The sequence below is a fragment of the Microcaecilia unicolor genome, unplaced genomic scaffold (assembly GCF_901765095.1).
Source record: "Microcaecilia unicolor unplaced genomic scaffold, aMicUni1.1, whole genome shotgun sequence".
NCBI lineage: Eukaryota > Metazoa > Chordata > Amphibia > Gymnophiona > Siphonopidae > Microcaecilia > Microcaecilia unicolor.
This window is the reverse complement of record NW_021963068.1, coordinates 142,538-153,556: the sequence shown is the minus strand read 5'-3', so window position 1 is coordinate 153,556 and position 11,019 is coordinate 142,538. Positions and strand designations below refer to the sequence as shown.

At 50.2% G+C, this 11,019-nt stretch overlaps 1 protein-coding gene across 1 annotated transcript in view; it reads left to right on the top strand.

The window, feature by feature from the left end:
* LOC115458879 (DNA topoisomerase 2-beta-like) overlaps window positions 1-11,019 on the top strand; it is a 165,979-nt gene that overhangs the window by 89,785 nt on the left and 65,175 nt on the right. The window contains exon 7 of the mRNA XM_030188716.1: window positions 9,589-9,668. Coding sequence (XP_030044576.1) covers window positions 9,589-9,668 — 80 coding nt within the window. The remainder of the gene's footprint in view (window positions 1-9,588; window positions 9,669-11,019) is intronic.

The following is an 11,019-nucleotide window of genomic DNA, read 5'->3' as shown; positions in this document are numbered from 1 at the left end:
CCCCCCCCCCCCCCCCCCCCCCCCCCACACACACTTTCAATATATTGTGGTACCAGACAGGGTTGGCCACTGTCACCACTTTTGTTTTTTTCCTTACTATGGACCCCCTCTTCCGTGACATTCAGAGGAATCCACACATACAAGTTTTTCAATTAGGTACAGACACCTTTAAAATCGCATTTGCTGACGATTTGTTGGTTCATGTGATTCGATAGGGGCTTTGTTAGAACGCATGACTGAATTTGGGGATTTTTCAGTCTTTAAGTTAAATCTTGACAAATCAGAGACGTTGCAAAGGGAATGGGGTCAAGGTATAGCTTGGTGGGAACACTATCCATTGAAATGGGCAGGTGAATCTTTTTGTTGTTTGGGTTATTTGGGAGTATTATTGGCTGTGGAGACTGAGACTATATCGTTTGATTGTCGATATGTTGTTAAGACACCGTATCTGCTGTGAGAGCAGGGCCCTAGATCCTCTTACTTGTCTTACACAGACCCTGCTTGAGTACCTTCTACCCTTGTCAGAGTCTAGTCTCAAGACCAACTCCATAAGAGTTCACCATAGTGGAGTTAGTGCTTATCTCCGTGTAGAAGGTAAGCCTAACTCTGGACAGCCTTTAGTTGTTCGCCTCATGAGAGGTTTGCTTTTGTCAAAGCCCCCTATCAAACCTTCACCAGTGTCATGGGATCTCAATGTCGTTCTCACCCAGTTGATGAAAGCTCCTTTTGAGTCACTCAATTCCTGCTGTCTGAAGTACTTGACCTGGAAGGTCATTTTCTTGGTGGACAAATCCCTACTCTCAGTACCCTTCTCCACCACCGCCAACTCCAGGCTCCGCCCATTCTGCCTCGCCTCACCCTATGCTTGGAATCAACTTCCTGAGGCCCTACGCCATGCCCCCTCCCTACCCATCTTCAAATCCTTGCTCAAAGCCCACCTCTTCAATGTTGCCTTCGGCACCTAACCTGATACCTCTCAAGGATCCTAGACTGCCCCAATTTGACTGCCACTACTTGATTGTACATTTGTCCATTAGATTGTAAGCTCTCAGAGCAGGGACTGTCCTTCTATGTTATATTGTACAGCGCTGCGTAACCTTAGTAGCGCTTTAGAAATGTCAAATAGTAGTAGTAGTAGTTGATGAAAGCTCCTTTTGAGTCACTCAATTCCTGCTGTCTGAAGTACTTGACCTGGAAGGTCATTTTCTTGGTGGCTGTTAATTCAGCTTGTAGGGTCAGTGAGCTTCAGGCCTTAGTAGTGAATGCACCTTATGCTAAGTTTCTTCACAGTAGTCCTTTGCACGCACCCTAAGGTCCTGCCGAAGGTGGTGTCAGAGTTCCATCTGATCCAGTCGATTGTCTTGCCAATGTTCTTTTCCCGACCACATACCCATCTTGGCGAAAGCAGCTTGCACACCTTGGATTGCAAGAGAGCATTGGCCTACTACATGGAGCGGACAAGGCCCCACAGACAGCCCACCCAGCTTTTTGTTTCTTTTGATCCCAACAGGATGGGGGTCACCATCAGGAAACGCACCATTTCAATTTGGATGGCAGATTGCATTTCCTTCACTTATGCCCAGGCTGGACTGGCCTTAGAGGGTCATGTCACAGCTCACAATGTTAGAACCATGGCTGCATCGGTAGCCCAGTTGAGGTCAGCCTCCATTGAAGAAATTTGTAAGGCTGCGACGTGGTCTTCAGACCATACATTCACATTTCACTACTGCCATGAGCAGGATACCCGACATGACAATCTGTTTGGGCAGTCAGTGCTGCAGAATTCGTTTGGGGTCTAGAATCCAACTCCATCCTCCTAGACCCGTTTTATTCTGTTCCAGGCTGCACTTTCATTCAGATTGTATATAGTTTGGTTAGAGCACCGGTCTTGCAATCCAGAGGTGGCCGGTTCAAATCCCGCTGCTGCTCCTTGTGATCTTGGTTAAGTCACTTAACCCTCCATTGCCTCTGGTACAAACTTAGATTGTGTGCCCTCCTGGGACAGAGAAATATCCAGTGTACCTGAATGTACCTCACCTTGAGCTACTACTGAAAAAGGTGTGAGCAAATCTAAATAATAAAAAATAATAAGAATCTGTGTAATGTCTTCGCCTTTGCGAGGCCCATTTGACCAATGTTTGTTTTCGGTGAACCTGGATGCTAGGGATTCCCCACTCATGAGAATATGCAAGCCTTCTTGTCCTCGAAGAACGCGAAGATACTTACCTGTAGCAGGTATTCTCCGAGGACAGCAGTCTTCATATTTTCACAATCCCGCCCACCTCCCATTGGAGTTGTCTCTTTCGTTATTTTATTTTTATTTGTTTTTGTTTTAAAATTAAACTGAGGGAACCGCATTCTCATGGTGGGCGGGAAGGCACTCAAGCATTCGTAGTGGAGCGCAGCTCGCGCTTCACAAAGCTCTGACTTTTTTTTACTTTGGCATAAATGCCAGACCGTGCAACGCGGTTTGGCATCTACCCACTCATGACAATATGAAGCCTGCTGTCCTCGGAGAATACCTGCTGTAGGTAAGTATCTTCGCTTTATCTGAGTGAAGAGAGCAAGCAGGTACATATTCTACAATATGTTTTTACAAATAAATTGAACCTAAGCCCTGAAGAAGTTTTATGAATAGTAATCAAGTTAAATAATATTAACTGTGATGGACTAGTATAGAAGTAGCTGTCTCCTAATTTATACATTTTTATTCTCCGAGGACAAGCAGGCTGCTTGTTCTCACTGATGGGTGACGTCCACGGCAGCCCCTCCAATCGGAAACTTCACTAGCAAAGTCCTTTGCTAGCCCTCGCGCGCCCGCGCGCACCGCGCATGCGCGGCCGTCTTCCCGCCCGAAACCGGCTCGAGCCGGCCAGTCTTCTTTTGTCCGCACTCGGTACGGTCGTGTTTTCGCCGTGTCGAGCCCCGGAAAGTCGACCTCGCGCGTCCAATTTGTTTGAACGTGTTTTTTTTCCTTCGGGAAAGCTTTGTCCTAGTCGGGAAGTGCTCCGGAAACCCCCCGCCGGGTTTTGTGTAAATCCTCCCCGTACTTCCAGCTTTTTTGCCCCGGTAAGTTTTCTTTCGTCGTCGGGGTAGGCCTTTTTTCGGCCTCGGTCGAGATTTTTTCTCCCTCTAAATTTGGTGCTTCAAATTTCGCCATTTCGGCTTTTGATTTCGCCGGCGTGATTTTTCCGCCCATGACATCGAAGCCTTCCAGCGGCTTCAAGAAGTGCACCCAGTGCGCCCGGGTTATCTCGCTCACTGATCGACACTCGTCGTGTCTTCAGTGTCTGGGGGCCGAGCACCGCCCTCAGAACTGCAGTCTGTGTTCCCTGCTTCAAAGGCGGACTCAGGTAGCGAGACTAGCCCAGTGGAACGTGTTGTTCTCGGGCTCTTCGTCGGCATCGGCACCGGGATCTTCGAGTGCATCGACGTCGTCAGCGTCCAGACCATCTTCCTCGGCCGCCCCTGCATCGAGTGCATCGAGGCATCGGGCCTCTGCATCGGCGCCGAGACATCGGATAGCTGCATCGACGTCGGTGGTACCAGGACCTCGTCTGCTGATGTCGTCGGACGGTGGTGCATCGGGTGGAGTGCAGGTGAGGGCTGTCCATTCCCCTGCTGGTGGCGGTGAGCCCTCGGGTGGGTCTCCGCCTACCCTGAGGGCTCCTGCGGTACAGCCCCCCCGAGATCGACCTTCTTCAGTCTCGGCCCCGAGGAAGCGACGGGTGGATTCGACGTCCTCCTCGTCGGTGCCGGGGAGCTCCGGTGACATGCTTCGGAAGAAATCGAAGAAGCATCGACACCGGTCTCCTCCCCGTGTCGGCACCGAGAGCTCTGGGTCGCCGAGGGATTCGGCACCCAGCAGGCATCGGCACCGAGAGGACCGCTCACCCTCTGTTCAGGAGGTGTCGATGCGCTCCGCTCTGGACAGCCCGGAACAGCCTCCACGCCCGGAACAGGTACTGACGTCGACGCCTGCATCGACCTCTCAGCCTTTCTCTGCAGCCGCTCTAAACGAGAGCCTCCGGGCCGTTCTCCCAGAGATTCTGGGAGAGCTGTTGCGCCCTACCCCTCCGGTACCGGCGGTGCTTGCGCCACCGGTACCGTCGAGCGTGGCGCCGGCTGGCCCATCGCCCAGGTTGAGGTCCCCGACGTCGGTACCGCGTGCGGTACCGACCGCGGCCACCTCCCAGGAAGGCTCCCCGACTACGTCGGCGGAGGGAGCTTCGCCGATGCGGGCGAGGGAGTCTACCTCTCGACGCCCCCATCGTGGACGGGGTTCCACGGAGTCGAGCAGGGCGAGGTTGCAGACACAGGTCCGTGAACTTGTGTCTGACACCGAGGGTGAGGCCTCGTGGGAGGAAGAGGAAGATCCCAGATATTTCTCTGACGAGGAGTCTGGGGGTCTTCCGTCTGATCCCACTCCCTCTCCTGAGAGACAGCTTTCTCCTCCCGAGAGTCTGTCTTTTGCCTCCTTTGTCCGGGAGATGTCTACGGCCATCCCCTTCCCGGTGGTTGTGGAGGACGAGCCCAGGGCTGAAATGTTTGAGCTCCTGGACTATCCTTCTCCACCTAAGGAAGCGTCCACTGTTCCCTTGCACCATGTCCTGAAGAAGACATTGCTTGCGAACTGGACCAAACCATTAACTAACCCCCACATTCCCAAGAAGATCGAGTCCCAGTACCGGATCCATGGGGACCCAGAGCTGATGCGCACTCAGTTGCCTCATGACTCTGGAGTTGTGGATTTGGCCCTAAAGAAGGCTAAGAGTTCTAGGGAACATGCTTCGGCGCCCCCGGGCAAGGACGCTAGAACCTTAGACTCCTTTGGGAGGAAGGCCTACCATTCCTCTATGCTCGTGTCCAAGATCCAGTCTTACCAGCTCTACACGAGCATACACATGCGGAATAATGTGCGGCAGTTGGCGGGCTTGGTTGATGCTCTTCCCCCTGAGCAAGCCAAGCCTTTTCAGGAGGTGGTCAGGCAGCTGAAGGCGTGCAGAAAATTCCTGGCCAGAGGAGTTTATGACACTTTTGATGTTGCGTCCAGGGCCGCTGCTCAAGGTGTGGTGATGCGCAGGCTCTCATGGCTGCGTGCCGCCGACCTGGAGAATAGAGTCCAGCAGCGGATTACGGACTTGCCTTGCCGTGCGGATAACATTTTTGGCGAAAAAGTCGAGCAGGTGGTAGAGTCTCTCCACCAGCGGGACACCGCATTCGACAAGTTCGCCCGCCGGCAGCCTTCAGCTTCTACCTCTACAGGTAGACGATTTTTCGGGGGAAGGAAGACTGTTCCCTATACTTCTGGCAAGCGTAGGTACAATCCTCCTTCCCGACAGCCTGCGGCCCAGGCTAAGCCCCAGCGCGCTCGCTCTCGTCAGCAGCGTGCGAATCAGCAAGGCCCCGCGGCTCCCCAGCAAAAGCAAGGGGCGAGCTTTTGACTGGCTCCAGCAGAGCATAGCCGACATCCAAGTGTCAGTGCCGGGCGACCTGCCTGTCGGAGGGAGGTTGAAAGCTTTTCACCAAAGGTGGCCTCTTATAACCTCCGATCAGTGGGTTCTCCAAATAGTCCGGCAAGGATACACCCTCAATTTGGCCTCTCAACCTCCAAATTGTCCACCGGGAGCTCAGTCCTACAGCTTCCAGCACAAGCAGGTACTTGCAGAGGAACTCTCCGCCCTTCTCAGCGCCAATGCGGTCGAGCCCGTGCCATCCGGGCAAGAAGGGCTGGGGTTCTATTCCAGGTACTTCCTTGTGGAAAAGAAAACAGGGGGGATGCGTCCCATCCTAGACCTAAGGGCCCTGAACAAATATCTCGTAAAAGAAAAGTTCAGGATGCTTTCCCTGGGCACCCTTCTCCCCATGATTCAACAAAACGATTGGCTATGCTCTCTGGACTTGAAGGATGCCTACACACACATCCCGATACTGCCAGCTCACAGACAGTATCTGCGATTTCAGCTGGGCGCACGCCACTTCCAGTACTGTGTGCTACCCTTTGGGCTCGCCTCTGCGCCCAGGGTGTTCAGAAAGTGCCTAGCTGTGGTAGCAGCGGCGCTTCGCAGGCTGGGGGTGCACGTGTTCCCATATCTCGACGATTGGCTGGTGAAGAACACATCCGAGGCAGGAGCCCTGCAGTCCATGCAGATGACTATTCGCCTCCTGGAGCTACTGGGGTTTGTGATAAATTACCCAAAGTCCCATCTTCTCCCAGTGCAGAAACTCGAATTCATCGGAGCCCTGCTGGATTCTCGGACGGCTCGCGCCTGTCTCCCAGAGGCGAGGGCCAACAACTTGTTGTCCCTCGTCTCGCGGGTGCGAGCGTCCCAGCAGATCACAGCTCGGCAGATGTTGAGATTGCTGGGCCACATGGCTTCCACAGTTCATGTGACTCCCATGGCCCGCCTTCACATGAGATCTGCTCAATGGACCCTAGCCTCCCAGTGGTATCAGGCCGCCGGGGGTCTAGAGGACGTGATCCACCTGTCCACGAGTTTTCTCGAATCCCTGTATTGGTGGACGATTTGCTCCAATTTGACTCTGGGACGTCCCTTCCAAATTCCTCAGCCTCAAAAAGTGCTGACCACGGATGCGTCTCTCCTGGGATGGGGAGCTCATGTCGATGGGCTTCACACCCAAGGAAGGTGGTCCCTCCAAGAAAGCGATCTACAGATCAATCTTCTGGAGTTGCGAGCGATCTGGAACGCTCTGAAGGCTTTCAGAGATCGGCTGTCCCACCAAATTATCCAAATTCAGACAGACAATCAGGTTGCCATGTACTATGTCAACAAGCAGGGGGGCACCGGATCTCGCCCCCTGTGTCAGGAAGCCGTCAGCATGTGGCTCTGGGCTCGCCGTCAAGGCATGGTGCTCCAAGCCACATATCTGGCAGGCGTAAACAACAGTCTGGCCGACAGGTTGAGCAGGATTATGCAACCTCACGAGTGGTCGCTCAATTCCCGTGTGGTGCGACAGATCTTCCAGGCGTGGGGCACCCCCCTGGTGGATCTCTTCGCATCTCAAGTGAACCACAAGGTCCCTCAGTTCTGTTCCAGGCTTCAGGCCCACGGCAGACTGGCGTCGGATGCCTTCCTCCTGGATTGGGGGGAAGGTCTGCTGTATGCTTATCCTCCCATTCCTCTGGTGGGGAAGACTTTGTTGAAACTCAAGCAAGACCGAGGCACCATGATTCTGATTGCTCCCTTTTGGCCGCGTCAGATCTGGTTCCCTCTTCTTCTGGAGTTATCCTCCGAAGAACCGTGGAGATTGGAGTGTTTTCCGACCCTCATCACGCAGGACGAAGGGGCTCTGCTGCATCCCAACCTCCAGTCCCTGGCTCTCACGGCCTGGATGTTGAGGGCGTAGACTTTGCCTCTTTGGGTCTGCCAGAGGGTGTCTCCCGCATCTTGCTTGCTTCCAGGAAAGACTCCACTAAGAGAAGTTACTTCTTTCATTGGAGGAGGTTTGCCGTCTGGTGTGACAGCAAGGCCCTAGATCCTCGCTCTTGTCCTACACAGACCCTGCTTGAATACCTTCTCCACTTGTCTGAGTCTGGTCTGAAGACCAACTCCGTAAGGGTTCACCTTAGTGCAATCAGTGCATACCATTACCGAGTGGAAGGTAAGCCGATCTCAGGACAGCCTTTAGTTGTTCGCTTCATGAGAGGTTTGCTTTTGTCAAAGCCCCCTGTCAAGCCTCCTACAGTGTCATGGGATCTCAATGTCGTTCTCACCCAGCTGATGAAACCTCCTTTCGAGCCACTGAATTCCTGCCATCCGAAGTACTTGACCTGGAAGGTCATTTTCTTGGTGGCAGTTACCTCGGCTCGTAGAGTCAGTGAGCTTCAGGCCCTGGTAGCCCAGGCCCCTTACACCAAATTTCATCACAACAGAGTAGTCCTCCGCACTCACCCTAAGTTTCTGCCAAAGGTTGTGTCGGAGTTCCATCTGAACCAGTCAATTGTCTTGCCAACATTCTTTCCCCGTCCTCATTCCTGCCCTGCTGAACGTCAGCTGCACACATTGGACTGCAAGAGAGCATTGGCCTTCTATCTGGAGCGGACACAGCCCCACAGACAGTCCGCCCAATTGTTTGTTTCTTTTGATCCCAACAAGAGGGGAGTGGCTGTAGGGAAACGCACCATATCCAATTGGCTAGCAGATTGCATTTCCTTCACTTACGCCCAGGCTGGGCTGGCTCTTGAGGGTCATGTCACGGCTCATAATGTTAGAGCCATGGCAGCGTCGGTAGCCCACTTGAAGTCAGCCACCATGGAGGAAATTTGCAAAGCTGCGACGTGGTCATCTGTCCACACATTCACATCTCATTACTGCCTGCAGCAGGATACCCGACGTGACAGTCGGTTCGGGCAGTCAGTTCTTCAGAACCTGTTTGGGCTTTAGGATCCAACTCCACCCCCCGAGGGCCCTGTTTGTTCTGTTCCAGGCTACACTCTCAGTTAGTTGGTAAATTTTTTAGGTCAATCTCAGTTATGTCCTCGCCGTTGCGAGGCCCAATTGACCAATGTTGTTGTTTTGAGTGAGCCTGGGGGCTAGGGATACCCCATCAGTGAGAACAAGCAGCCTGCTTGTCCTCGGAGAAAGCGAATGCTACATACCTGTAGAAGGTATTCTCCGAGGACAGCAGGCTGATTGTTCTCACAAACCCGCCCGCCTCCCCTTTGGAGTTGTGTCTTCCCTTGAAGTGTATTGTCTTGCTACATACTGGACTGGCCGGCTCGAGCCGGTTTCGGGCGGGAAGACGGCCGCGCATGCGCGGTGCGCGCGGGCGCGCGAGGGCTAGCAAAGGACTTTGCTAGTGAAGTTTCCGATTGGAGGGGCTGCCGTGGACGTCACCCATCAGTGAGAACAATCAGCCTGCTGTCCTCGGAGAATACCTTCTACAGGTATGTAGCATTCGCTTTCTCAATGTTCAACGGCCCTACCTGTGTAGGTAGGGCTGCTGATATGCAGTCCTAAACTTAAATGATAACTTACTGTTTGATTGCTATTTGTTTGGTTCTCCTAAGTAAAAGTTTCTTAAGCTATTCCTGGAGTATTTTTACTTTGGAAGAAAGGAGGAAGGGTATGATATGATAGAGACATTTATATATTTTGGTAGTATAAGTGTACAGAAAGCAAGCAACTTTCAGTTGAAAGGGAGTTCAAGAACAAGGGTCATAGAATGAAGATTAAGGGACTAGATTTAGGAATAATTGAAGGAAATTATTTCTTTATGGAAAGGGTACTAGATATCTGTAAATATCCTGAAAACAAGAATGGCTAAGGGGGTAGTCCAGGAATAGCTTGTGAATTGGTGTCCTAAATTGATAAAATTTATTTGGATAGCTGTGTATTGCTGTCACCTGGATACATTTTAGTCCTGCCACAGATTGCCACTGTCTTCACCTTCTGAATAGATAACCTTTGGTTGGCCATTGAGCTTTATGACCAACACTTATCCATTTGGTGGACCCAGATTTCTAAACCAAGGCACATATGTAGTTGGCATATAAGAGCTTCTGAATATCCGCCCTCTGTTACAGTAGCTGCATGACATTCTTTCTTTTTCTTTTTTTTTAACCAGAAAATCATCTCAAGAAAAGAAAGACAAAGACTTTGGGGACCTGTTTTCATTTTCTTCTTATTCTCAGAAGTCAGGAAATGGTATGTAGTTTTCTATAACAAGGCTGTTCAATTTTATCCCAGAGTTAAAGAGATCTTTGGCATGTTTGTAAAAGTTTTGCTACTGTCTGTTCATTTTCTGGTTGCAAATATCCTACTTCATTTCTAAAATAGTCAAATTGCACTTCAAAATGTGTCACCCAAGAAACCTTCCAAACACTTCTACAGTAGCTTTGAATCGCTTGTGCATACCTGTTAGGTTATTGTGAGTGGTTGACCTCTGTCTTTCCAGCTCTGACCTACCATGGGGGGGGGGGGGTCTTAATCTTTATTTCCACGTCTACTTCCGTTTTCCCAGTGTACTTTTAAAACCCAACAATTCATCAGTTTTGACCTTTGTTTGTCAACTATATACTGTTAAAATCCAGGAAAAACAATTTGGAAGCAGTTTAATAAATTACATTTAATTGCAAAAACAATGAGCAGCAGTATATGAACTGAAAAAGGAAGAAGTCTGCCGTGTTAGTTTGTTCTATACCAGTAATGCACAAGTTGAGTCTTGGGGGAGCTGCAAATATGTCAGGTTTTCAGGATATCCCTAATGAATGTGCATACTACTTATAAAACCATTGCATCTCATAAAACTTTATTAAACGTCAAACAAATAACTTCTACCCTTTAACAAATGTGTGTGAGATCTGCATGCACACTGCCCTCATTGTGTGCCAAAATATCTCATACATATTTAATAATGTAATCATGTTTGTTGACTCTCAAGTTTATTCAAAATATCTCACAAACTATAAGCTAATTACTCCAAATTCTAGTTTCTATTTTAAAAATATTCTTTAAAATATTTATAAAATTGTGAAAAGGCGCTTAATTTATCCCCACAACAGCAAACTTGGCAAATTATGGTTTTCTGCTGAAAATCATTGCACCACCAGCAATTATTCAAGCAGTCAAATATTCAGAAAAACTGAACAGTAAAAAATTGATTGATTACTTATCTTCTTGAATATAAGTATCCCAAATGCGATTTCCCAAGAACTTCACAGTTGTAAAAATTAAATCCTAAAGCCACTGCTCCGGAGCGCTCAAAATCCTATTACACACTCAAAATATTCCTTTGTTGATCACTCCCAACTCTTGCTATGTCCAAATCCACTGCTTGTGACGGGACAATTCTAAACTCCTTGCGTTACATTGGTTCAGTGATTGATTGCTGAAAAGCTTTTCTTCCAAATGTCCTTTCAACGTATTTCCACAAATCTGCCTCAGTTTCAGCATGGACCACGTTTCATATAGCCATCATCAGGAGACCAAACTGCACTCTCCCAACCCAGCTGGTGTGAGTGACTGCCAGACTCCCTCATTGGATTGGGGTGCTCAG